This window comes from Podarcis melisellensis (genome assembly GCF_964234715.1).
Source record: "Podarcis melisellensis genome assembly, chromosome: 13".
NCBI lineage: Eukaryota > Metazoa > Chordata > Lepidosauria > Squamata > Lacertidae > Podarcis > Podarcis melisellensis.
The window spans coordinates 28,530,112-28,557,488 of NC_138545.1; the positions used below are offsets into that span (position 1 = coordinate 28,530,112).

General features: G+C 44.8%; 1 protein-coding gene across 3 annotated transcripts in view; it reads left to right on the top strand.

The window, feature by feature from the left end:
* Window positions 1–544: 544 nt before the first annotated feature.
* The window catches only part of CDK12 (cyclin dependent kinase 12), a 31,779-nt gene continuing 4,946 nt past the window's right edge, over window positions 545–27,377 (top strand). For 2 of the 3 annotated variants that reach the window (XM_081886207.1, XM_081886209.1), the window contains exons 1-12: window positions 546–2,668; window positions 7,543–8,421; window positions 12,530–12,706; window positions 14,501–14,640; window positions 16,824–16,994; window positions 17,617–17,806; window positions 18,726–18,782; window positions 21,061–21,162; window positions 21,918–21,995; window positions 23,462–23,578; window positions 24,952–25,083; window positions 26,137–26,351. In XM_081886207.1, the coding sequence (XP_081742333.1) occupies window positions 1,608–2,668; window positions 7,543–8,421; window positions 12,530–12,706; window positions 14,501–14,640; window positions 16,824–16,994; window positions 17,617–17,806; window positions 18,726–18,782; window positions 21,061–21,162; window positions 21,918–21,995; window positions 23,462–23,578; window positions 24,952–25,083; window positions 26,137–26,351 (3,319 nt within the window). In that variant the 5' untranslated portion in view covers window positions 546–1,607. Of the gene's footprint in view, window positions 2,669–7,542; window positions 8,422–12,529; window positions 12,707–14,500; window positions 14,641–16,823; window positions 16,995–17,616; window positions 17,807–18,725; window positions 18,783–21,060; window positions 21,163–21,917; window positions 21,996–23,461; window positions 23,579–24,951; window positions 25,084–26,136; window positions 26,352–27,377 lie in introns of all 3 variants that reach the window. The other variant, XM_081886208.1, reaches the window with a different exon arrangement.

A 27,377-nucleotide genomic window follows, 5' to 3' on the forward strand; every position in this document is an offset into this window, starting at 1 on the left:
GTCCGCGTCCTGTGGTGTTTTGTCATGGTTACCAAGCGGCCCAATAAAGTATTCGCTGAAAAAGCTGAAAGTGAGAAGGCGAAGAAACGGCCATTCATAAGTTCGTTTGTTCCTGTTGCTAAGGGGGAGGGGAATCAATAATAAAGTTTTGTTGAAAGATATATGTCCCCAGAACTATAGTGTGAGAAGTTTCAATAAAGTTTGTTGAACGATACAGGAAGAAATGAATGAATGAATGGAAGTTTATGGCCCCTCCTTATAAAAACAACCTTGCATTTTTCCTTAATAAAAGTTTCCTTCCTCAGGAATGCTGTCTTCTGCGGTGACCGTGAAATAAAGTTTTGTTGAAAGACAAAACCACTTCCCGCGAGATTACGAAAATAAAATTTGCTTCATCGGCCTTCAAGTCTCTTCCCCCCCCCCCCCGCTCCCGCTTCCCTATTTGCTTCCAGCGCCCGGCGTCGCGAGACTTCTCTAGTCTCCCCCGGCGTTCCGACCGTGTGCGCCTGCGCGCGAAGGAGGGCGAGCGAGCGCTCACACGCGCGCATGTGCGTGCTCTCGCGATATTTGGAGAAACAGGAGCAGGTAGAGAGGAGTTGGGGGAAGGAACCCCCGAGAGGCTGCAAAGGAAGCCACGGCATCGGCGGCCGGGAGGACGACGACGGCGATTTCTCCCCACGTTCTCGCGAGAGTTGGTGGCTAACCTTCTCCCTTGCTCACTTTTCTACCTTTCCTCTTTCCCCCCCAACCCCTCCCCCCACCCAAACCTGAAAGCGGCTCCGTTTCGCTCTGGGAAGTACTAGGAGGAAGAGGAAGGTGGGGGTCCCGGCTTGGGGGCCTCGCTAGAGACTCAGCCTGAGGGCAGGGGAGCCTCCTCGGTGGGGACGCAGGGGCCCAGGGGTTTCCCCACACAGCCAGGCCTTGGGGCGGGTGGAGGTGTGCCCATCTCCCCGCCCCCGTGCTCTCTTCTCAGGAACTTAGGGGGTGTTTGAGGTAGGAACTAAGTCCGACCCTCATCTTTCTTTCCACGGGGGCCTTGAGTTAGTGAGGAGGGGGTACCCCTGACCAAGAGGAGCACCAAGGGTGGCTTAGAAACGAAGGGGCCTATTGTTTGGGGGGCCGCTGCTTCAGAAAACGGGGTGGGTGGGGTCTTTTTCTGAAGCTCTCTTTTTGTGGGGGGTTGGGCAGCAGGTTGGAGAACTCCCAAACTCATTGCCCATATACAAAGGGACCTAGAGCATCTTAGTTAGTGCTCCTGGTGTGTTTATTTTCTGAAACTGGTGGATAACCGAGGTAGGGTACTTGTTCAGGGTCTTCCATCCTACCTACCTTTGAAGTCTAAGAACAGGGGACATTCTTGCCATTGCTGCTTGTCCCCTGTTGGGGGTAGCCTGTGGGGCGACTTCTCCCGTAAAATACTTTGTCGACCCAGATCCTTGTAAAGAAACCACATTCAGCCCCATGTAGGAGAGAGAAGGGTGGGTTGAATGTAGGAAAAGGTAACGAAAGTGAACACAGCCCTTCTGTTTTGGAAGCGGGTAAGTTGAGGTTTAGGCTTTGGGGGTTTTGGAGGATTCCCCCCTCTTTTCAAGCACAGTGGAGAAGGAATGCCAAACCCAGAGAGACATGGGGGTAAGAAGGATTCAGGAGGAGGGGGGTCCTTGTATCAAGAAGCAGTGTCCAGCAGTGGCAGTTCAAACAGCAAAGAGAGGCACCGACTCTCCAAGCACAAACGACACAAGTCCAGGCATTCCAAAGACTCACCGATGGGGGCCCAAGAAGCTGGAGCAGCGCTCGGCAGCATGATCAAGCCATTGGTGGAGTATGATGATATCAGCTCTGACTCGGACACCTTTTCAGATGAAGCAGTCCTCAAGCTGGAACGCAGGGAGAATGATGAGAGAAAAGGGACATCAGAAAGGAGTGACCGGCTACACAGGCATCGGCATCATCAACACAAGCGAGTCCGTGAGTTGATGAAAAGCAAGCTGGTAGACAAAGAGAAGAGGCTAGACAGGAACCAAGACTCCTCAGGCAAGTTGAGTTCCACTAAAGAAAGGGTGTCGGGGGCCTCTAAAAAGCTACATGAGGAGAACGATGACCATTCATCTAAGTCATTCAAGAGCAGCAGCAAGGAGTCCCGGTCAGCCAAATCGCACAAGGAAAAGTCCAGGAAAGAACGAGAGACTAAGTCCGGTCACAAAGACCGTAGCAAAAGTCACCGCAAAAGGGACGCTCCTAAAAGTTACAAATCGCTGGACAGTCCAAAGCGGAAATCCAGAAGTCCCCATCGCAAGTGGTCAGACAGTCCCAAACAGGATGATAGCCCCTCAGGAGCATCTTACACGCAGGACTATGATCTCAGCCCTCCACGCTCACACACATCCAGTAACTATGATTCCTACAAGAAGAGTCCCGGTGGGTCTTCACGGAGACCATCAGTCAGCCCACCATACAAGGAGCCTGCTGCATACCAATCCAATATGCGCTCTCCCAGCCCTTATGGCAGGCGGCAGCGGTCGGTCAGCCCATACAGCAGGAGGCGTTCATCAAGCTACGAGAGGGGAAGTGGGTCTTACAGTGGAAGGTCGCCTAGCCCATTCAACCGAAGGCGCTCCAGCAGTCCTTTTGTCTCCAAGCGGTCGCTGAGTCGAAGTCCTGTGTCCAGGTGCGTGGCCTTTATCTTTAATCAAAAGTGTTTGACTTCTTTGGTTCGGATGGTGCTAGTGTCCTGAAGTCAGATAAGAAAAGCATTTGCTTCTCCCCTGTAACGTGATTTGTTTAGGGTACAAGGTCTTTGTTGCTTGATTAGATAATTATTATTTTCACTTTATTGCATTGGGGATCTGAGTTTGAAAGGTAACCAAACCCATTCAGCCAATGAGACACTGGTTCAGTTCAGATGTTGTGCTGAATTATTGTTCCCCAGCCTCGTGCCCTGCAGATTTTTTTAGGCTACAACTCCCATCATTCTTGATCTTTGAACATGCTGGCTGGGGCTGATACCTAGAGGGTACTAGTTTGGGGAAGGCTGTGCTAAACCATAGTTTAGCATGACAAGAATGAGTACAGTGAGCGTTGGAATAACATGCTTCCTTTTTCTGCTCCTGCATGGCTTTGAGGAGATGTTTAGAAGTTTTGGTTTAGATTAACTAGTTTGTTGTTTGAAACAAGGTAACTTAAAACCATGTGTTAAGCTGCCTTGTTGAAGCAAATCATAGTTAGCATCAACCACAATTTAGGATTCAGATAACACACTGAACTGTGGTTAATGAAAATCAGAAACAACTCTTTGGAGCTACAGCAGAAGAGAGGATAGGGGAAATGGAAGCTATTGCAGCTCATCCTCATCATACTAAATTAGAGTTTAATGTGACCCCTGAAAGTGAACCATGATTTGGACACAATTTCTGAAGTGGCAAACCATGGTTCCATTTTGTGGCATGTCAGTTGCTAATCTATACAGCTGGTGGGGATTCACAGAATGGGATACTTGATGGATACCTTTTACTAAATCTTGCTTATGTTAACTAAAAAAGCAAGGTTTAGAGTTGCAGAGAACTGTTCGATCTTGATCCTAAGTATATTGAGTAGTAGAAAGTGAGGTACGTTGAAGTCAATAGAACCAAAGTCTCAGATTGCAGTGGTATCCAAGGTACCTATTTCTCACAAGATTTGTGCCTGTTATGTGGTTACCAAGTTCCATTGGTTTCAGTAGAACCTGGTTTCAATTAAATCTGCCTTGGATAGCGGCTTTTGTCAAGGTAGAACAGGTGAATATGAAATCTCCCCATACGTGAGAGTTGTGGTGTATGTAACCCAAAAATCAAGATGTGTGTGGAAATGTTTGCTTGTGATCCATTACCACATTCACGTTAGATGTCAGTACCTCAGAAATCCCTTTTGAATACAGCTAGTGATCACCTTCAAGGGAATTCAGGTATCCTACAATCTGTTTAAATTGACCTTGGGGGCAGTAAAATGTTTTTAACAGTAAAGGGGATCTTGAATCCACTACTAATATCCTTGCTAGTCCTTTGTCAAAGCCAGTCAACACCTTTCACCTGTTCAGTTTACTTAGAATGAGGTTGCATTTTTGTCATTTCTGAAACTTAGTTATTTCATAATCTGGATGTGCAGAATTGCTTTGGTCACAGATCACCACAGATCACCCAACAGCTTGCTCAGTGTTAGAAACTGAGATATGAAAGCTAGGAACTAAATGGCACCTTAAACCTAGGTTATGGGCGCACCAAGGAATGTTTAGGTGCGCTTTTTATAACAAGAATACAAGCTGAAAATGAATGAACTGCGGCTAAAATATTATGTTCATTTTTCACATGGGCTAGTCCTTCTCCTGCCCACCCCACTAATATTCTCCAGTCTTCACAGAGTAGATGGAAGTGGGGAGGAAGAAAAAGGTCCTCCTTTCCTTCTGCTCTGCAGTTTTGATATGAAATCTTAGGCACAGTACTGCGCCCAGAGCTCAGAAACTGCTAACACTTATGAAATTCCCTGTTGTAAAATGCGCCTAGTACAATGGGAGTTTCGAACACTGAGCTTGCTGCTGGTGCTTTGAATGTGCAAAGTTGCCATTAGACTCTAAGCTCCTTGTGCTCTATCTAGTGCCTAGCACCTTGGCAGTGCTAAACAAACATATAGTCACCATCTTGTTGTTTTGGCTATCTAGTCACTAGATTCTAGTGGGGTCGTATCTGCCAAGCCATGAACTCTGTGGATAGCCTTCAGCAAATCCCTGTCTCTCCGCCACCATTCCCCACCTGTACAGTAGTAACATCTCTTGGGTCAGGTAGGTTGATTCCTGGCAGCTACTTCTAAACAGTGTAGAGCAAGTGCAGCTGCCATTTCCTGCTCATTAAGGAGCAAGTGCTACCAGAAAATTCTCTCTGGCATACAGCATCTCTTTTTAATGAAAAAGAACTGGATAATGAGAGCTGATTGCAAGCACTTGGGGTACCTTAAGTACTTTTAGGAAGCTGCTATGAAAAGGAGTGCCCGGTGGAGCCTTTGTTAGGTACTAGGTAGAGTAAGCTTGAACAGAGTAGATGTTTAAATATTTAAATATGTGAACCTATGAGGGGGATCTCATTCCTGTTTGTTTTCATACACCCTTGTTCATCTCTTTGGCTTTGTCTACTCTTGACTTTTTTTTTTCTTTATGTGTATGCTGCGTTATCTCACCAGGTGCTTAAAAAACCCTTAACTTGCTCCAGTTCACCTCCTTTTCCTATTGGGAGCAGAAAGTTAATGTTCCTCGATAGAAAGCATGTTCTCCTGCTTCTGGACTGTTTCATGGGAACAATAGGAAAAGACCCCTCAGGGCTAAATAAATATTTCAAAATTTGAAGAAGCCAAGTATCAAATGAGCTGCCTGCTTTGGACAGGGGTGGGGTCCAGTTTCTAGCCAAATTCTTAAGTGAGCAGAGGCAGGTATGCTGTTTAATGAGAGTGGGGTTGCAGAGCATGGGAAATACCCTACCTGCAGGAACACTTTCCACATTGGCCCATCTACTGTGCAGTTCCTTCACACTTCAAAGGATTCTGGGAAATGTCTTAGCATACATGCTTGGATTTCTGGACTGCAAGAGAGGCCTGCTGTGTGTAGCCATCACCTCACTGAAATTAAAGCCCGAGAATACTGAAGTGCTGTGTGCATTCCAGGGAAATATTGGTTAATGGTGAACAAACGATCTTTTCAGACAACCGTTTCTAGTCATGTTATTGTGGAAGTTCTGTGGAGCACTCTTTTGAAGTCCGCTGTTATAAATAAATTCTTGAAAAGTTTGAAAATGCCAATGATGGAATTTCTCATTGTCACGGTAGGTTTTAGGGAGTCGAGAAAAGATGCTCAGACATTCCACTTGCAGTTCTTTGCATGTGTCCTAGTCAAAACAAAAGAGAGGGATAGAGTTACATGGACATAGAGCTTTCAAACAGCCTGGAAAAAATAAAAGAGCTCTTTTCCAGTGTATCAAAGCTTCCCTGCTTGGTTGCTTGAAAGTGATTCTTATTTGGTGTGGAAAGCCAGGCAAGTGGATGTTTGCATATAAGACTTGGAGGGTCCTTGAAGGAGTGATAAGAAAAAAATCCTGGTGATTGTGTGTGTAGGATAAATGGATGTCCCCAACGGTGATGGTCATCTGCTCTAGGGAAGACAATCTGATTTGTGCCCCAGTCAAGGGAGGCACACCCAGGGAAGAACCTACCCGGCAACTGGCTGTTTTCCCTGATGAAGGCTTTCAGAAGAGCAACTGTGAATAGTGAGCTAGCTATCACCAAGAGCCCAACTGGCATTTCCCATGTCAGAGGCCATTCAGAGAGTTTGAACAGTCTGAAATGGCAGGTATGCCTGTTGTAGTTACTTATTGACAGTCTGATGTGCACACAGAATGAAGTTAGAGTGACTGGCCTGAAGCTGAATACAGTTTGTTTACTAAACTGAATCAATGACACTCCTTTTGGTTGCTCCTAGAGGGGCTGCCTTCTGCTGTGTGTTCCCTCCTCCCCAGTCTCCTGGTCCTTGTACAGCCAAATCTCAGAGCCTAATTTAAATTGTCCCTGCCTGTCATAAGCAGTAGTGCTTTTAGTCCTGTGCATTTAATGAAAAATGCAGCTGGGATTTTTCCAGCACTGCCTGTGAGTATCAAAAGTTATGTTGTCTTTCAGTAGTGGTTGTAAAATATATGCCCAAACTTTTAAATCACCTGTAAGTAATAAGGCAACCAAATAAAACTTCACTATCTTCAGGAACGTTACATTTTGAGCTGCTAAAATGGCTCTTAGCAGCATCTTGTCCTTGCCAGCTAAGACAGAGTACCAGGATTTGATTGAGTTTTCATTTCAAAGGAAATACTTCATCTTCTGAAAACACCTGACTCCAAAAGTTGGTTTAACATTTTTGAACTTGTGAGGTAACTGTTTAGTACATATTCTTTTACTCGAATTTCGCCCCCTATGTTCCTGTGTTCCTGTTTTGGAATGATTTAGATTACGGCGATCAATTGACCTGTCAGGGAATCAGTGTGTTTTTACATGAGTAGAATGTGTGCTTTTATTTAAAATGCATCTCTGGGTTATTTGTGGGGCATAGGAATTTGTTCATCCCCCCCCCCAAAAAAGAAAATATAGTCCAGCCCACCACATGGTCTGAGGGATGGGGGACCGGCCCACAGCTGAAAAAGGTTGTTGACCCCCTGGTGTAGTGTTTCTAGCCCCCAGGCAAGTTGGCTAGGAGCCGAATACACCATGGCCAGAAGTTGTCCACCTCTACTTTGGCAGGTAGTGCAGTGACTGATTGTTTAATGTGTTGTAAAAAAAAAAGTGGCTGAGAACTTCTAATAGAAGCAAATGGGGAAGCCGGTGAGGAGTTAAAATGTTCATTGGAGCCACAGGATCACAGCCATGTCTACACACTTCAAGCAAGCCCCCCCACCCCTTTGAGAGCTAAAGGTTTGCGTTTTTACATAAAACCTGACTGTAGCGTTCTTTGGAGATTCTGATTTTCCTCTTCTTTTTCCACAGGAAGCCAGTGAAGTCTCGAAGTAGAAGTCCTGCTTACTCGAGGCACTCATCTTCGCATAACAAAAAGCAGAGATCTGGGTCCCGCAGTCGCCATTCCAGTATCTCACCTGCCCGGCTACCATTGAACTCCAGCCTGGGAGCTGAACTGAGTAGAAAGAAAAAAGAGAGGGCAGCTGCTGCTGCAGCCGCAGCAAAGGTTGATGGGAAGGAGAGGAAGGACTCTCCTAGCGTTTTATCTAGGAAAGAAAACAGTTTGGCTGAAGTTAAAGAGCCAGCGGTTGAGGCCAAAAAGGCTAAAACGGCTAAAGCTGAGAAGTGCCCTTCTGACATTGAGCCAGCAAATGTCACACAGCACAACACAGAGACAAAAACTACTCCTGAGCCCCTAAAAACAAAGGCAGTAGAGAACCACGAGAAGAAACCTCCTGCTTCAGTTAAAGACTCGAAAGCAATGGGAACAAAAGATATGAAACTTGCAGGCGGAAAGGAGGAAACTGTGACCCCAAAGGAAACAGAGACAGCCAAGCAAGAGGTCCCACCTCTTTTGCCTTCTGTTAAGTCACTACCTCCTCTGCCAACATCGTCGCCCCCTGCTCAGGCTCCTCCTCCGTTACCCCCTTTGCCTCCATCACCAGTTATTCCCCCTCTGCCGCCTGCCCAGTCACCTGCCACTCACACCCCTGCTTTAGTTCCATCGTGTCTGCCATCGTCTACCCACTCCAGGACATCTCTGACTACTCAGGCTAACTCTCAACCCACCATGCAGTCCTCCTTAAAGGCGCATGTATCTGTGACAGCTGCTGTTCCGCATCTGAAAACGTCAACGTTGCCTCCGCTTCCTTTTCCACCTGTCTTGCCTGGGGAAGATGACATGGATAGGTAAGGGGAATAACCAAGCAAACCTCTTCCACAAAGGGTTGGTAATATTATGGACCAGGACTTGTTAGAATTTATGTATCTGCTCATTTTTCATTGCAAATGAAATAATCTGGTGTTTGAAATGTGTTTGAAAATGGCACAGATAGTGAAGAAAAACTCAAGGCCTCAGATGTAGAAAGCAGCTTTGGAATGTATGGAGGGGATACCAGGTATATGGAACGTGTAAAACAGGCTTCTAAATTAGTGGGATGGTTAGGATTGGGGCTCCCTTGCAGGAAATGGAAGATATGGTCCCAAATTAGAGCATGTTGAAAGGATCTTTGCTTGAGTAAAAGAGCTGAAAGAGGCTTTAGCATGAAATTCTGGACAGCTGTTGCCAGTCAGGATAGTACTGGATTTAGCTGACATGAATGATTGGTTGTACACCAGCACTATTCCTTGTATAGCTTATATCAGGGGGCAGCAACCTGTGGCCCACACAGGTTGTTTAACCGGCCCACGAGCCACCCACTCGGCGAGTCCCCCACGCTGCGCTAAAATGGTGCGGCATGGGAACTCGCTTTCGCTGCACCGAAAATCACGTCTGCACATGCGCAGATGCCGGAAATTGCATCTGTGTAGACACAGACGCCGGCAGTGGAAATTGCAGGCAGGCGCGCTTATGCACATGCGCAATCCAGCCCACCGAGGGATCTCTGCTGGAGTGAACCGGCCCAGGCAAGGTAAACCTTGCTGACCCCTGGCATATATAAACCCAAATTTTTGTTTTAGTGTTGGTCCTTTGTTCACAATGCCTCACTTATGTGGCCAGCTCAGAAAAAAATCCCCAGTTAAGTGCGTCAGGTTTATGCTACTGGGCTCATTTTTTTCTCTTTAAAGGTCTTGGCAGTCAGGTTCAGACTATCTTGTCTTGGTTCATTAATCTGAGATATGCATGAGTGTTTAGCCCTTGCACGCCGCCCCTTCACAGTTTGCTGCTTTCCACAATTAAACTAGGAAACTTCTTGTTAACCCTAGTTTCCTATTTTGGATTAACTGGGAAACTATGGTTACCAGCTTTTAAGACAAGCAAGCATATTAGCCTGGATATTGAACAATGTTTAATATCCTAACTTGTTTTGAAGTTTGTAACATAGTTTTCCATTTTGGACAAAATGGGTTCAACAGAGACTTCCTGATTTAATCGTGGCAAAGGAGCTGCCTGTGCACTGAGAGATTATCATCCGAGCAAGGACAGTGTGTGGCATTTGCTTCCCTATCAATGTTTGATTGCTGTATTTGGGGTCAGGGAGAATATTCTCACAATACAGAGCCTGAGTTTTTAGGGAGGTTGGGCTTCTTTTTTAGTGAGTCCTTTGGCTCATTTGCCTTTTCTGGATAGTTTCTCAGCCTGCTTATCAAACCAAGGCTTGTTTTAGTCTAACTCTAGTTTGTTAAAACTACAATCCCCTGAATTTGTAGATAACCACATTCAGATGTAATGCTAAATAATGGACGAAGCTGAGGCTTTTGTTTTCCCCACCCCTTGTTTGGTGTAGTTGTAAGGAAGAGATAAACTTTGTTAAAATATTCCTAAATATTGACGTAACTGTAAGTCTTGAATTAACTATGAACATGGAAGTTGCCCGTCTTTTTGGCTTGTGAGGTGGTTTTCCTTTCTAAGGAGCATGTACTGTGATGTCATACAAACGTACAGGCAGTGTTAGAGACTGAGATACGAAAGTTAGGAGCTAAATGGCACCTTAAACCTGGGTTATGGGCACAAAAACAGAATGTCTAGGTACGCTTTTTCCTAACAACAACAAAGCTGAAAATGAATGAACAGCAGCTAAAATATTATGTTAATTTTTCATATGGTGTAATCCTTCCCTGTAATATTCTTAAGAGGGTCTCTCCTCCAGTCTTCAGAGAGTAGTTGGAAGTGGGGAGGCAGAAAGAGGTCCTCCTTTCCTTCCACTCTGCAGTTTTAATATGAAATCTTAGGCACAGTACTGCGCCCCGAGCTCAGAAACTGCTCGTACTTATGAAATTCCCTTTCGTAAAATGCGCCTAGAACAATGGGAGTTTCGAGCACTGGGGGTGGGATCTGGTTTTGCCTCTTCTCTCCAATTCAGCTAGAGCCCATAGAGGCTTCCAAGAGAGAGATGGGAATGGTGCATTGTGGTCATATTCTACGCTTGTATAATCTAATGTTCTATATGGTGAAAGTTATGTAAACCAGCTTCAAACAATTGAGTGGGGGTTTGCTTCATTTACAATATTGTTGTTTTTAAAAATATTAATGACAGGACTAGGGGAGAGAAGATAGGGAGGATCAAAGGTTAGTAGGGTAGTGATGTGGAGGTCATGGTTTATGCCTGGCAGCTGTGTTGAACCATACAGCCCACATTTAGAATTGTAGTGCTGGAATATGACAAAGAAGCTCGATACTTTAAAAATCTTGCCCACAGGAAAGACCTTCAATCCATCTGATCAGCTGTGTAATTTAGCAAAGATCTAGTGCACCCCTGAAAGAGAGTTTACAGGGCAGTAGATCTAGCTGACTTCGGTCATCAGAAGTCAGAAGTTCTCAGTGTCTCTAGGGAGGGGCTTCATTCCTGACCTCAAACAGGGCAGTTAGTTGGACGCCAGATATGATTTTTTGCTAGGCTTAGCTCGGAATTACTCATTTTCTGTGTGTGCACTTCACACAGGGCTGATTCAAAGTTGCATATATACATTACTTGACAACTGGTTACAGGCGGCAACCATTTCACACTGGGGTTCCATTCGTACCCCTTTTGCATGTCGGTAGAGCACCCTTTCTGCCTTCTTCCGGGTCTAAAAGGATCCACGTGTCAATTGGATGTTCGGAAAATGATCACTGCCAGTATTTCAAGGAGCATTGTGTTTGAAGTGAAATGAAAGTTCTTGTCTGTAGGCCATGGGGGATGAAGGCCACTCGTGGTTGCTAGTCATGATGGCTACATTACCCTCCAGCATTGGAAGCAGTATGTCTCTGAGTGATGGGGATCATGAGCAAAAGAGTGCTTTAGTACTCGTGCCCTGTTTGTGGGCTTTCCAGAGGCATCTGGTTGGCCATTTTGAGAACAGCAGGCTGCTCTAGATGGGTCTTTGGTTTGATCCAGCTGATCTCTTCTTAACTAATTCTACATGGTGCATTTACACATGCACATGACCACTTTAGGCTGTCCCGATGACTCTGCACACGAACCAGCCTGTAGTTCTGATTCAATTTGGTGATGGTGAGGGGTGTCACACCTGTTACACCAGGTAACTGAAGACGGGTGAAGATTTAAATTTTAACTTGCAGAGAAAATTGCTTCATGTAAAAAGCTCATATATGCAGCGGTCAGAAAGTCAGCCCACTCCTTATTTTAATTTTTTTCTAGCAGAAATTAATATTTGCAAGTAGCAGTAGAGGGGTGTTTCTCTTCTCTTTTTCCTATCTACCCCTCCCTCCCTTTCACCAACCATGGCAAAGAGGGCTCCAATTCTTCACATCTGCTGGCGGGGGGGGGGGGCAATGGTCCCAGAAGTGGCAACCATTTCAGCTCCCAGTGCATTGCTGGAGCACGTATAAGTGCTCCCCATTACGTTGTTTTGACTTCTTCTGGGCCCAACAGGACCCCGAATCAGTGATTGTTTGTCAGTTGGATACTCCTAAAATGGTCTCCACCAGAAAAGGGGGTAGATGGCTAGTCAATAAGAGATAACGTACAAGGGAGGAAAGGAGAACTTGTGCTAACCAGCGTTTCTCTGGCTTCACTAGACATTGCCTACTCATTTTGGCCCTGAAACTGCGACCATGAGGGTTAGATGCTTCCTAGTGTGTGTATGTGTTTGTGTATTAAAGTAACTTTGGATACCCAAATCGATGCCAGATACTAGATTTGGTTTTTGTATGGCACATCACTTGGATGAGTTAAATACCAACAAATACTCAGTGTCAATAAAGTTGGAATCCTAGTGACTATCACATTGCTCCAAAAACGAAAGCTTATGTCACCTTTGTGTTAGAGGGTGTTGAGATGTGACAAGTAGTTGCTCTAGATAATTCATAAATGTGCTCTTCTTTTGTTTTGTTTTGTTTTTCCTGGTGCTTTAGCCCAAAGGAGATTGTCCCCTCAAAACCTGTGAAGAAGGAGAAAGACCAGAGACCACGACACTTGCTCACGGACCTCCCACTCCCTCCAGAGCTTCCTGGTGGAGACCCTTCCCCTCCAGAGTCTCCAGAACCAAAGGCAGCCACGCCACCTCAGCAACCATGTAGAAAGAGACCAAAGTAAGTGTGGAGAGGGCATCTGTTTGCATAGCGGCCACTTCAGGGAAACGTCTGGTCATTTTGGTAAGGTTTGGAATTAATGGGAGGAACCATAAGAAACCAGATGAAGATAGACACTTAGCTACTCACCCAAGTTGTGTAAAGCAGTACCTTCCAGGAAAGTAGAGCTTGCCAGATCGTTGGTCAAGCAATCTCATGCCATGTTTTCGTAGTGATAAGAACAGTTAGCATTTATGTCTTGCATTCTCATTCATTCTGAATTACCTTATAGGAGCCCTGTGTGACAGTTGCCAAAGGCTACATACTGTGTTGAAGGCAGAGGCAAGATTTGAACTGGGAACTACTGGTTCCCAGCTAAGTTACCATGCCATGTTAGGTGTCATGCGCAGACTGATAAACCTGTTTTTGAATTGATATACGTGATTCCTCTTTAATGATTAAAAATAGAATAAACTCTGCATAATATGTTGACATTCACGCTTCTAAAATAACAATAGAAACAGCATGGAGAGGCTGAAATCTACTCCTTGGAAGCCTGGCAGAATTAAATGATTTCATGAAGCAGAGTAAAGCTAAGAAGGTGCTAACCTTGTGTGGCTCATAGGGGAGAGTATTCTGCAAGCAAAATGTACTGAAAAATCATTGCTGTTAGAGGATACCAGCCTTGTCTTTAGCAAGGAAGGCATCTGACAAAGGGCTCCACCGGAAGATGTTAAGACACAGGGAAGGTCATTGAGAAAGATGCATTTTCTATATAAATACCTAAAATATAAACTATCATGGCCTAACCAATGTGGAACATTAATATTCAATGTTGACACCTTACAGTTCAGCTCAGAAATAGATTGGTAGCCAGTAAAGATTTATTTAACTCTGGTGTAACTAAGTCTGTCTGACTAGCACCAGTAAACAACACTATGAGTATGTTGCAAATCTATATAAAACTTTTTTAAAGGGAGAGGAAATGGCAGAAGAAAGAGGTTCATAAAAGGAATCCATCTCTTTGCACATAAAGAGTAAGTCTTTAGGAATCTTTTCAGGGGACGAGAGAGGGAAAAGATTCCTATGTAGAAGGTAGCAAACGACAAATCAGAGGGCCACTGATTTTAGGTGTGGTGCAGGAATCAGCTGCTGGTATCCTAACTAAAGGGAAGAAGCAAAATTCCCAGAGCAAATGTATTTTCTTTGTGTTTATTTATTAAATGTAACCTGCTCTATTTTTATAAAATAATGAAAACAATGGACACAAATTTACAGAAGCAAAAAAAAAAAAAAAAAAGCAAGCAACTGACTGAGGATTCACTTTGTAAGAGCACCAATGCAGAAATAGTCCGGCAACATCTGTAGAGCCACAGATTCTCCATCTCTGTGTCAGGATCTGTGGTAGCAAGACTGAGGAAGATCTGTGTCTGAGACTTTGGAAACCCAGTGCCTGTTGGAATACTGCTAAAATCTGTATAAAACAGCTTCAATTATTCTCATATATGTTTAGACACCTAGTCCTGTAATGTCTCAATGGAAAATTGCCCCAAACCCATGTTTGAGTTTCTTCAAACTCCTAAGAGGAAGCTTAAATGTAATAAATAATATATCGAATTAGAAATTTCATTCAGTGTTACAACTTGCATGCATGCATGCATGCTGTAAAGAATCTGTAGGAAGCATGAAGGCAGATAATGGACAGGAAAATCCACCAAAGCTTGTTATTCAGAAACGTTTTGTCGAAGTCGGCATTTGGGATTTTTACGGCTCTTGTGCTTCTCTACGCAACTCCCATCTCTCTCTCTCTCTCAGAATCTGTTGTCCTCGTTACGGTGAGAGGAGGCAGACGGAAAGTGACTGGGGAAAGCGCTGCGTGGACAAATTTGATATCATTGGTATTATCGGCGAGGGGACCTATGGGCAAGTGTACAAAGCCAAGGACAAGGACACAGGTGGGTACCCGGTGCACACTACAGAGGTACTTTGGGTTACATACGCTTCAGGTTACAGACTCCGCTAACCCAGAAATAGTGCTTCAGGTTAAGAACTTTGCTTCAGAATGAGAACAGAAATCGTGCTCCGGCGGCATGGCAGCAGCAGGAGGCCCCATTAACTAAAGTGGTGCTTCAGGTTAAGAACAGTTTCAGGTTAAGTACGGACCTCCGGAACGAATTAAGTACTTAACCCGATGTACCACTATATTTTCTTTTCTTATTTATTTATACATACTTTTCAAATTTATACATTTCACTAATTTTATACATTTAACTAATTTTACAGTCATTTTGACATTTCAAAACTTTACTTCCACCCCCCTCTTTCTGTGGTTCCTTAAATTTGTTTTCAATATCTTCTGCATATCCAAATTATCTTAATTTGCTCATTTATTCGTCTTCTTTGAATATATACTCTTGTAAAACTGCAGGTTATTACAATAAACCTGCCAATGTTTTTATCTGTTTATGATTTATCTGTATACTCCATAAGTTTCCATTCTTCCTTTGCTGGGACTTCTGCTTCTTTCCGTTTTTGGGCAAGTAACATTCTTGCATAAATAAGTTTCTATACATTTTAGGTCATTCTGTCCCTATAATTCCCAAAGGTTATTTTAAACATCCTTTTCATTTTCATAGAAAAGGGCACACTATTTTCAGTCCGTTTTTCTCATAATGAATTCACTTTTAAGTAGCTGTCACAGAGTGTGCCGGTCATCCTCCTTCCTTTGGGGGTTCCCCAGTTGGCTCCTCCCACCATTCCTCTGCATCCAACCGATCCATGGCAGTACCCTGTAAAAAACGCACCATGTTGTCTAACTGCTTTCACATTTGTTGACATCAGCTGTTTTTGTATAGGCAGAGGCAGTGTGCTTACGGATACCAGTTACTAGAAACTGCAGGAGGGGAGAGGACTGTTCTGCTCATGTCCTGCTTGTGCGCTTCCCATAGGCTAATCGTTGACTGGATTCTGGGCTAGATGGGCCGCCGGCCCTGATACAGCTGGGCTCTTCCTACATGGATGAGGCCGGTGGCCGTGTAATTGTCAGGAGTTTAGCCTGCACTCGAGTAGGACCCTGGCAGAGAGACGTGCCCGACTGGCATGTTCTCTCCCTCCTGGTCGATTGTTCGGAAGCTTCATAAGATTTCTTCAGCCCGAACATCACAGCTACCAATGCCAACCGACACCAGCACACTTAGGGATCCTCAGAGTTTGCGCATCATGTTCATGATAGACCTCCGCAACTCAGCATTTTGGCTAATCTACTTTATTTACATATAAACACACACAGAGCACTGCAACATGGCTCGCTCTCTCTAGCATCAGGCAGCAAAGAGAAAAAAGAACAAAGGACAGTAGTCCCATTTCACGGAACACAGTAACACAAACATCCTGTCTCCATCACTTCCCACTCTGTAGAGTCAAAACATACACCGTCATGTGATAGACAAAAATCCCATGACTGCAATCATAGATCAGGAATTCTAGCAGTAATAGGCTGCTGCTTAAGAGGGCTCTTTTAATTCATCATTTCTTCAGAATGTAATGCCAGTATGCTTTCTCATGTTTTCTCAAAAAAAAAACCTGTGCAGTACGCCACGATTGATAGCATAAGAAGAGGCCTAGGGATGTATCCAGGCAGAGAATCTGAATTTCCTACTTTCCTCCCCAACTTTAGCCGTGGCATCACAGTCCAAAGCAATAGTCTTGCAATGATTTGTAAGTACGAAATGGGCAAGATGACTGGCAGTAGACAATAATTGTCTACTTGATGTCAAATTATAAGCGTGCAAATAACACAATGTATCTCTTACCGCTGCTCCTACTACTATTATTAAATTTGTATACTGCCCTTCATCCGTGGATCTCAGGGTGGTTCACAAGATAAAAACACAAAATACATAATAAAAATAAGAACAAAACAAATCAATTAACCATACTCCCCCCCCCAACCCCAAGCAGTGTTGGCCTTATCTACCAAGCAGTGTTGTACTTATCAAAATTCCGGCTGTGCTGACTTAATCTTTTTTCGTGTAACTTGGAAGGGAGGGTTGCGTTTAAGAGGACCAGCATTTTTGCGGATCATTTTTATTGCAAATGGTTGCCTACCTTCTTACTGACTGCCATTTGTGTTTGACAGGCGAGTTGGTGGCTTTGAAGAAAGTGCGGCTGGACAATGAAAAGGAGGGTTTCCCCATCACAGCCATCCGTGAAATCAAAATTCTCCGGCAGTTGATTCACCGCAGTGTTGTCAACATGAAGGAAATCGTCACAGACAAACAAGATGCACTGGATTTCAAGAAGGACAAAGGTATCGAAGGACATTGTTTTGAGAAGTAAGATGTGAGACTGATGCAGGTTGTGGGGGCCCCTTAGTAGCCATGAACATACTTAGCGTATATAAATGCTCCATCCAGGTAATGGATTTTGCATAGCCTTGCTTCAGTTTTCACCAGGAGTGCTAGCATGCCAAAGGCTTGTCTTGTCACAAACATACATGTCTGAAGTTTGCTCTCCCATTTTGAGTCTTTTGTGAGATACTTAGAAGAGTTTCAGGCTTTCGCAGTCCATCCCTTTTACTTGGGTGCCATAACCGTGGTGAGCAGGGAAGGAAATGTTTCTCTCTTTAGAGATCAGTTCAGTGCAGTGACCTATATGATTCCAAGGTGAGTGATGGGCTGGCTCATGCCAATTTTAATCCCCCCCCCCCAAAAAATCATGACAATCTTCATAAATGTTAAGGAAGGCAGAAAAAGGAGGGTTTCAGCTGTAAATACAGAGTCAGAGCAAAAGCTGCTCTTGCCTTTTCCTGCTCACACCATAATCCCATCTTAGAAATTTCACAGACAAGTGCTTGGGCTAAAGCGCCAATTGTGTACTTTGACACCGTGAGTATTAACAGGCGTTTTCTCCTTCTTCTCACCTTCTCCCAGGTGCCTTTTATCTTGTATTTGAATATATGGACCACGACCTCATGGGATTGCTAGAATCTGGACTGGTGCATTTCTCAGAGGACCACATCAAGTCTTTCATGAAGCAGTTGATGGAGGGGCTTGACTACTGTCACAAAAAAAACTTTCTGCATCGAGACATAAAATGCTCCAACATCTTATTAAACAACAGGTAACTGTCAGACCAATTCGACAAAGGAGATGTGGCTCCCAAATCCTGTGCTTTTTAAGGCCAATGTGGAAAGGTTTTTGGAAGCTGCAGCTCGTATAAAACGCAACAGCCATATTGCTTTCTGGAATATACGGGGTGGATGATACTACAGCAGCCCTCCACCTAATGCACTTCCAAAGAACAATTGAACGTGCTAGTTGTTACCTATAAAGTCCTAAACATTTTGCAGACAGGATATCTGAAAGACTCCTCTGATACGAATCTGCTTCAGGGGATTAATCTCTACTTCAAAGATAGGCTTCACTTAAAATAAGCTTTGGAGGCCCTCTTGTATATCCCACCATCAAGTAAAACAGCCTTTTCTGTGGTGGCACCCCAACTTTGAAATGCCCTCCCTGAGGAGGCCTTTAAAACATATTCTAGTTCTATGTAGCATTTTGACTAATTTAAATTTGATTATTTCCACTCTGTTTAATTCCCACCCCCCCAAAAAAATAATTTGTTCTTAAATCTTTTTTTTATTGTGCTGTTTTAAATTGGGCGTTGCATTTGTGGTGCCCCATACATTACTTTATAAAAACGAATAAATAGAATTATAAGTCATTAGGAACTGGGCTTTAGCACATATCTCTTAAGGCTAGAACTATTCCACAGAAAGAAGAAATGGGAATCTACCAGATAGCTCAAATTAGCCGTATTCTTCAGTTCTGCCCTTTAAATTTTAAATATGGGAAGAAGCCATTGTTAAACTTTTTTTTAAAAAGAGCATTGCAGACGTCTCGTAAATATGTGAGCTTTTTAAGTGCAAATGACTGAAGCTTCTGTTAATTTTAGTAATCCCTGTTCATTTACTGTTTCCTATTCATGCTTTTGTATAAGCCGTTGTTAATAAAAGTCTACTTCTGCCTTCTTGTTGCAGTGGGCAGATCAAGCTGGCTGACTTTGGGCTTGCCCGGCTCTACAGTTCAGAAGAAAGGTAAGGTGTCTGCTGAGAAAAGGATAAGTGAGGATTTAGCTAAACCAGGATGGAATCTACACACACATATTAAAAAAAACACTGTGAAAATGCTTTTTAAAAAATAAATAAATTGAAAAATATATTGAATTTGCCATAGCTCACCACTGCCATCTAGTGTCACATTTGTACATTTCACTTTACAACACACTTAAAATGTTTCAGTTTCAGCTGTATAGCTGAGTGCCAGGACGGTCTCCTGCATAAATGTTAATCTTGCCATGTCTCCCACCTGTCTCAGTGAGACTTATTCAAGAGATAGTCCTGCTTGGGTGAACATCTGAGTAATGTCTTGGGTTCAAATCCCACCTCGGTCTTGAACTCATTGGAAGCCCTCAAGCAAATGATTCTGAGCCTTTGGTCAAGTGAAGACTGGTGGTTTTATTTTAAACCAAAGAGGTGGCTCAAACCTATCTTTCTCTGACCTTGGAAGCTCTGCGTTGTGATCAGCTAACCTTTACTCAGAGTAGACCCATTGAAATTGGTGACTGGGAGTAGGTTAAAGGTAAAGGACCCCTGACAGTTAAGTCCAGTCGCAAACGACTCTGGGGTTTGCGGCGCTCATCTCACTTTACTGGCCAAGGGAGACGACGTTTGTCTGCAGACAGTTTTTCTGGGTCATGTGGCCAGCATGACTAAGCTGCTTCTGGCGAGACCAGAGCAGTGCACAGAAACACCATTTACCTTCCCACCGGAGCGGTACCTATTTATCTACTTGCACTGGCATGCTTTTGAACTGCTAGCTTGGCAGGAGCTGGGACAAAGCAATGGGAGCTCACCCCGTCGTGGGGATTCAAACCGCCGACCTTTCGATCGGGAAGCCGAAGAGACTCGGTGGTTTAGACCACAGCGCCACCCGCATCCGATTTCAGTGGGTTCGCTGAGCAAAAGCTAGTTGAACGGAACCCTTTCTTCCCTGATCCCTCAATGTGTGGAGGCTAGTGGTGGTGAAGGAAGAATGTTTCCACAAATGATCAGAGGCACTTGTATTTCTGCTTTAGATGCTCCTGAGCTCATTCTCTGGCAGAGTAAAGATGCCTTTGTGAGCCACACCCTAATTCATTTTGGTTCAAATTCTGTGCTGCCAAATGGCACTTGAGGGCGAATGAAATAAGGATCGCAAGTAGCTTGGCACAATTGAAAGTGCTGTATAAACAGTCAGCAATAGAAACAATAATTTGAATAGTTGATATAGGTCTTACATAAGCTTGACTTTCTGTATATTAAGCTCTTTCCATACACCACAGGTATTCTGGGGATAATTCATCCTACCAATAGCTTGGGGGGGGGGGTAAGTAGTATTTTCCACAGGGTGAAGATCTGTGTTATTTCAAAATAGCTTGAGGCAAACTGTATTTCGTTCTGGATCAGGAGATTGGCGGGGGGGGGGGGAATAATTTGGAAGTGATAACAGATGAAACGAATGTTTCTAATGCTGGTTGCTTTTACAGTATTTTAAAATACTGCCATTCAGTGTCTGAGTAATGTTGTTCCAGCATTGTGCACATTGAAATGCTCCCCTTTTAAAATTGCCACAATCAGACTGTATCTCCTAGAGGAGCTGAGCCTCCAGGCTGCCCTTTTGGGAATAGTCATTACCTGCCACCACCGCAAGGAAGCAAAGCCTGGAGGCTGTCCTACTCTGGGACTAAAAATAGTATTATCCAATAACAGGCACCTTTTTAAAGATTGTGCAAGTCCATTTCCAGTCCAACAAATGGACTAGAATCAAGCAGATGGGCATCTGATTAACCCCTTAGATGGAAGGCCACTGGCCTCCTGTTGCGGCATTCTTTGTGTTGCATATTTCATTGTGTAAACGTCACTCAAGCTTTTATGCATCAGGTTGCATGCCCTATTAACCTATAAAGCATTTTTTTCAAGCAGCATTAGCGATCTGATGACATTTTACAAGCGTGACTTGTAAAAGCACCTGCGACACACATCTGGATGAAACGTTAAAAGCCCCTTTTCCCATTGTCTGGATTGAGAGCAGGTGTGGCTGTGAGAGAAACCTTCCTTGGCCTATATAAAGCCCTTTAAAACACACACACACACACAAAATATGGGTTGTGACTATGGAAAATGATTCCTACACAGTTCATTTTGTTTCAGCCATTTGAATCCAAGCCAGCTGGGATTGAAGCTTCAGCTTTGGTCCCAAACACTTCTGTATGTATGTTCCGATTCCTTACAGAAATCTCTCAACCTGAAACATCTCTTTTTCCCCCTCACTTAGCCGTCCATACACCAATAAAGTCATTACGTTATGGTATCGACCACCTGAGTTGCTGCTAGGCGAGGAACGTTACACTCCGGCCATTGATGTCTGGAGCTGCGGGTAAGTCATCTTTGTAGTATGAGTTTACAGCTCTTGCTGAATGCATCCCTGTGTTGTCCTTTTTCAGTGGCTTGTACGAGTGTGTGTGTGTGTGTGTGTGTGTGTGTGTGTGTGTGAACTAAAAACACTTTCTAAACATTTAGGCATACTGTGAAAACTCTGACAGTGCCTGCACTTGATGTAGTTTAGAAAATCAAGCTATAGGCCAGGTTCTGTCATTTGCATCATAATGGTGCACCATGACAGTGTGTATGAGAGAGAGCCCATGGATTGTTATTTTTATTATGTGATGCATCCCATTGTTTCTTTTTAAAATTTGGTAGCCTGGCCCCTTTATTGCAGTAAGAGTCTGCTCAGTGTTCCATGAGCCTTGGAGCGCTGAGGAATAGAAGATTCTGTGTTCTATGAGTTCCAGCTTCCATCCCAATCCAAAGTAGAAAATTTGGGGCACCTAATTGGCACAGAGGCTATCACAACACTGATCAGGCTTTCTGAATTTGTTTTATAGCAGTCTTTTTGCATGGTAAAGGTGAATGTGTCACACATCTTCCCAATGCAAGTGGAAAATGTTGATCATAGAGGTTAATGGAATTAGACTTTTTTTAACGTTCAAATTTGACTGGGCACCTCCCTCTCTGTTCTGGGTTTCTACCAAACCTAAGCAACCAAGGAGAGTCACCCAACTCCCCATTCAAATGCTTCCTTCAGTTTCTGCTGTTCATTTCAACCTTTCTTTCTTCCTTTTCCCCTCCCAGCTGCATCCTTGGGGAACTATTTACAAAGAAGCCTATTTTTCAAGCCAATCTTGAGTTGTCCCAGCTTGAATTAATCAGGTAAGTCATTCTGTGTGCCATCAACAGGAGCGTGTGCAAAGAGAGCTGTGTGTGCTGTCTTGGCGATGCCAGCAGTCATTTTGTTCCGAAATGCTAGCAGTCACCTTATGTGCAGGTAACGGGGCTCCCCACAGGTAGTTCTTTTGTACAGACTGAAAGCGGTTGTTGGCAGCTAAGTGTCAGATCCATGTAGACACAAACAGAAGCAATCTTTGCAATCAGGATCTAAGTGAGAGAGAGAAATTCTCCCTTGGCTTCATTTGAGTGCCTCACCTAATTGGCACCAGATTAAAGGGAGGCAAGAATACCAGCAGCCTCCATCATAGAAATTTAGGGCAACTCAGAGCATATAATGCCCTTAGCCTAATGTTTCACCTTTTTTAAAAAAAACTCTGGTCTGTACCTAAACTTGCTTTTACCTTCCAAGTCTTAAGATAGAATTATTTCTAAACTCTACTATGAGGGACGCGGGTGGCGCTGTGGTGTAAACCACAGAGCCTAGGACTAGCCGATCGGAAGGTCTGTGGTTTGAATCCCCGCAACAGGGCGAGCTCCCGTTGCTTGGTCCCTGCTCCTGCCAACCTAGCAGTTCAAAAACATGTCAAAGTGCAAGTAGATAAATAAGTACTGCTCTGGCGGGAAGGTAAACGGCATTTCCGTGCACTGCTCTGGTTCGCCAGAAGCGGCTTAGTCATGCTGGCCACATGACCCGGAAGCTGTACACCAGCTCCCGTGGTCAACAAAGCGAGATGAGCGCTGCAACCCCAGAGTCGGTCATGACTGCACCCAATGGTCAGGGGTCCCTTTACCTTTTTCCTATGAGGAAGAGCCTTCCTAAAAGGACAGCAGTAATCATGGGGGTCCTTTAAAAGTTAGGAAAATGGGCACTTCTGTGCAATTAACCTGACCTTGCATGTAAACAAGCCCTGGGAAGCTTTATAGAAATCTGTTTCCTTTGGATCTGCTGTGTGTTGTGTCTGTTTTGTGGCCTATTCTCCTGCAGGGGAAGGGGATCCTCAGATAGGATCCTGTGCTGGCAGGGAATGTCTGTTCAAGGATCCCCTCCATTCCCTGCAGAAAATGGACCTTCACAGGAGGTCCGGTGTCACATTTTTATTCCTGTCCGTCCTTGACGGGAGGCCCTGTCTCATCTTACCTGCAGTGTAGGGTGAGGAGTAGCGAGGGGAGTGGGAGGCTGCATGCAGGCAGGTGCAGAAATAGCTTTGAAGCCATTTGGCTTCACTAGATGAGAGGGAAAATCAGTAGAGGCTTCAGCCATCCACGTCTTCCAGGCTTGAGAACTAAATGGCCTCTGTTTGAGCGGTTTCATTTTGACGGATGTTTCACTTCACATTTTAAGGTCCTTTTAACTTGTGTAAACCACGAAGAAATCCTGGGCAACATGGCAAAATAGAAAGGCAATGCATAGTTGTGTTCACGCTCTTCCTTTTCCAAATCTCCTGCAGCCGCCTTTGTGGGAGCCCCTGTCCGGCTGTCTGGCCAGACGTCATCAAGCTACCTTATTTCAACACCATGAAACCTAAGAAGCAATACCGAAGGCGCCTACGGGAGGAATTTTCCTTGTACGTCCTGGGTAACGGTGTTGTGTGCCTGCGAATCCTTATGTCTGTGATATCTCCAGAAAGCACTGAATTTGTGTATAACTCCCCCCGCCAAGACCCACATCCCAACATTTTGTGTGTGTGTGTTAGCAATAAGGGTGGGGATTGAGAGACATGGAGAGGCACCAGAAAAATGATTTGCTGCTGGAGAACAATCCACGATAGAAATGGAACGAGATGCTTGTTGCAAGAGATCAGCCCAAAATGAGCTGGTGCTGAAATATAGAGTATAGCCAGTGCGGTAGCCCAATGAGAGAGTCTGTTCTGAATGTGAGACATCCATGTTCATATCCTTGCTGAGCCGTGAAACTCGCTGTAGTAACCTTGGCCAAAACTAGAGTTTCTCACCCTAAGCTACATTGCAGGAAGCTGCCAGGCTAGCGCTCCCGTCTAAGCTTTGGGAAGAGTAGGTGAGGTGCAAATATCCTAATCAGTACAGTGGTACCTCGGATTATGAACTTAATTCATTCCAGAGGTCCGTTCTTAACCCGAAACCGTTCTTAACCTGAGGCGCGCTTTCATTAATGGAACCTCCTGCTGCCACTGTGCAGGATTTCCGTTCTCATCCTGGGGCAAAGTTCTCAACCCGAGGTACTACTACCAGGTTAGCGGAGTTTGTAACCCAAAGTGTTTGTAACCTGAAGCATTTGTAACCCAAGGTACCACTGTAGGTTCAAAGTGACTTTCTATCTAGAAACTGTGTGCAGGTCATTGTCTCCCAGCTCAGAATGGATTCATCATCAAATTTCGGTTTAGCTAGAAGAATACAGTGGTACCTCGGTTCTTGAGCTTAAATCTGTTCCGGGAGTCCATTTGACTCCCGAAACTGTTTGAAAACCAAGGTGCGGCTTCCGATTGGCTGCAGAAGCTTCTTGCATTCAAGCAGAAACAGTGTTGGACGTTCGGCTCCCAAAAAAGTTTGCAAACCAGAACACTTATTTCTGGGTTTGTGGCGTTCGGGAGCTGATTTGTTTGGGAGCCAAGCCATTTGAGTACCATGGTACCACTGTAATGCACTTGGGTTGTGTTGCGCAAGCCACTAGCTCAGTCCTAGGAGTAATAATATTGGCCTGCTTTTAAAGGGCAGGGGTATGGATTCTCCTAAGTCCTACTCCGAGAAAACTGGTTGAAATGAATGAACTTAAATTAATCATGTCTCCTAATGTCAGTGGATTTATTCTGAGTAGGACCAGTGATGAATATCACCCAGGGCATTGGGGACAGGGAATTAAGAGATAATATGTGTGCACAAGAGCAGCACTTTTTATTGTCATAATGGGGACCATTTGTGGGCTGTTGTTGTTGTTTTCTTCATTTTCTCTCTCTTCTCCCAGCATCCCTTCTGCTGCTCTTGACCTATTGGACCATATGCTCACGCTGGACCCCAGTAAACGATGCACAGCAGAGCAAGCCTTGCAAAGTGACTTCCTGAAGGATGTTGATGTCAGCAAGATGGACCCTCCAGAGTAAGCACCTCACTGTTCCTTGGGAAAGTGAGCCTGCAGGGTGGAAAGTGAAATATGTCCTAGCCTTTTAAAGGTGCATTGAGAGTGGAGTGCTTGGATTTGTAGCAAGGCGGGGCTAGCTAACCCACAGATCCACACAGAGCGATCTGCACAGTTCAGACCACAGAATGCTACTGGCAGGGAGGGAGCGTTCACCAACAGGTGCCCACTTAACCATCGCAGCAGAAGCTGCATATTGTGGTGACACCTTGCAGTGGAAAGGTAACCTCAGCCCTGTTTGTGAGCCCATTTAACCTCGGGGGAATTAAATGGCTTCTGTTATGGGTTTCAGCCTCAGTGTATGTTCCTTCTATGTGCAATGAGAAAGGATATCACCTGCTTACCTGACACCCCAACCCCACCTTGTAAGGCAAGAGGATCTAGGAAAGGATTTTTGTGCTCCCTTTCTTTGCCTGCCTCATTCATATTCAGAGGCAACAGGAAGACTTCAGCCTCCACACACCCAAGCATATCTGCAGCCCCAAAATTGATTCTGCAGCACAGCTCAATGTACATCTCTAAGTCTTCATGAAAAGGTTATCTGTAAGAGTCCCCTAAATTTGGCCTAGCCTAGCTTACCTGTGTTACTGACCTGACCCAATCCTTTGCGTCCCCTGAGCCCTTTGCCACACACAGAGGACTCCAGGAAGGGTTGTGTCATACTGAGATTTTGGGCAAAAGTTGTGCAAATTTAGCTCCTTTTGTAAGGCCTGTTGGGTAGTAGGAGACTGACCTGCCCTTTCTCTTAATGTCTCCATTCATGCCAAATAACACAGGATGGGCAGGGTTGGTTTAATACCTGAGATAGTAAAAGCACACCCACCCACACCCCGGTTCTCCATAATGTGCTAAAAGCTTGGGAAAGAAGAGGGAATCTTTGTGCTGAGCATTTGGGACCGGTGTGGCATCAGACAGGCAGGGGCAGTCGCCCAGCGTCAGAATTTGTCTTCCAGGCTTCTGCCCCAACTTCATTGCTCCCTTCTCAACAAAGGTCTATTTGCTGTCTTTCTGCAGCCTTCCTCACTGGCAAGACTGCCACGAATTGTGGAGTAAGAAGCGACGGCGGCAACGGCAGAGTGGGATCGTGGTAGAGGAAGCCCCCTCGGCCAAGGTTTCCCGAAAGGAGACAGCCTCCGTAATAAGCACAGACGCTATCAAGAATCACAGCAGTCCAGTACAGCCACAGCCTGCTCCGATCAAAACACAACCTTGCGCTGTAGACTCATTCGGTCAGTGTATAGCCTAGGGTAACAGCTATAGCTTTAGTTAGCTAGACTGGGCTGTCTTCTTACTACCCTTGGTTTCTTTTTGCCATCCAGCTGGCCACTGGTTGGTTTTGCTCCTTTAGACAGAGGCAACTGGGTTGAGCTCTAATGTAAAAGGTGATATTCTGAAGCCAGATCTCCAGCCCCTTCCCCCGCCCCCCAAAAAAGTGACAAGGGGAATACAGCTGTTATGTCTTGCACTTGGGAAAACCATAAGTTTGGTGCAGGGACCCACGTAGCAGGAAGCTGGGGCAGCAAGCAAAGAGGCAGACAGATGCATTAGCAGAAGGACTGTCAACTAATTAATCAGGACTTCCAACTTGGAGAGTGTTTCCAGAAGGCGATCATGGTTGATGATATTGAAGTGTCCCGAGAGGTCCAGGGGAATCAGTAGGATCACTCTCCACGTGTCTCTCTCCTGACTTAAGCCATTCACCAGAGTGACCCTATCAGATTCTCAGACAGAATGAGTCAATTGGTCTGAGAGATCTGAGATGACAAACCCAACAGGTGATAGCTGGAGATAGCATGGACTAGTAGGAAAGTGAAACTGGGGCAACCCAGTCAAGTGGCAGGGTATTATTATTATTATTATTAGCAGCAGCTGGGTTGAATAGAAAAGATTCCAGAGTAGCACTAGGTCTGTGTCTATACAGGAGCAAGACTGAAACCTCCTGTGGCTTCCTGCCCGCACCTGCTATCCCACCCCGCATAGTCAAACCCACCAGCAGGGCACAGAGCACGTCCTGCTCTGTCAAATGAGGGGGTACTCATCCTGAGAATGGCTCCCTACCCTGTCTCCATCCTTGGACTCTCCATGCCCTTAATAGCTCTGATTTTGGTTGTTGTTGTTGTCAGTCTCTTGTAGAAGGCGGAGGGAGACAGGTGTCTGATTGTGCATGTGGATGGGTGGTTGCTTATGGTCTGCCTTCTGCTATTCCATCCCTAACACTCTGTTTCATTTTGTTTTTGTCCTCTGGCGGCTTTCCT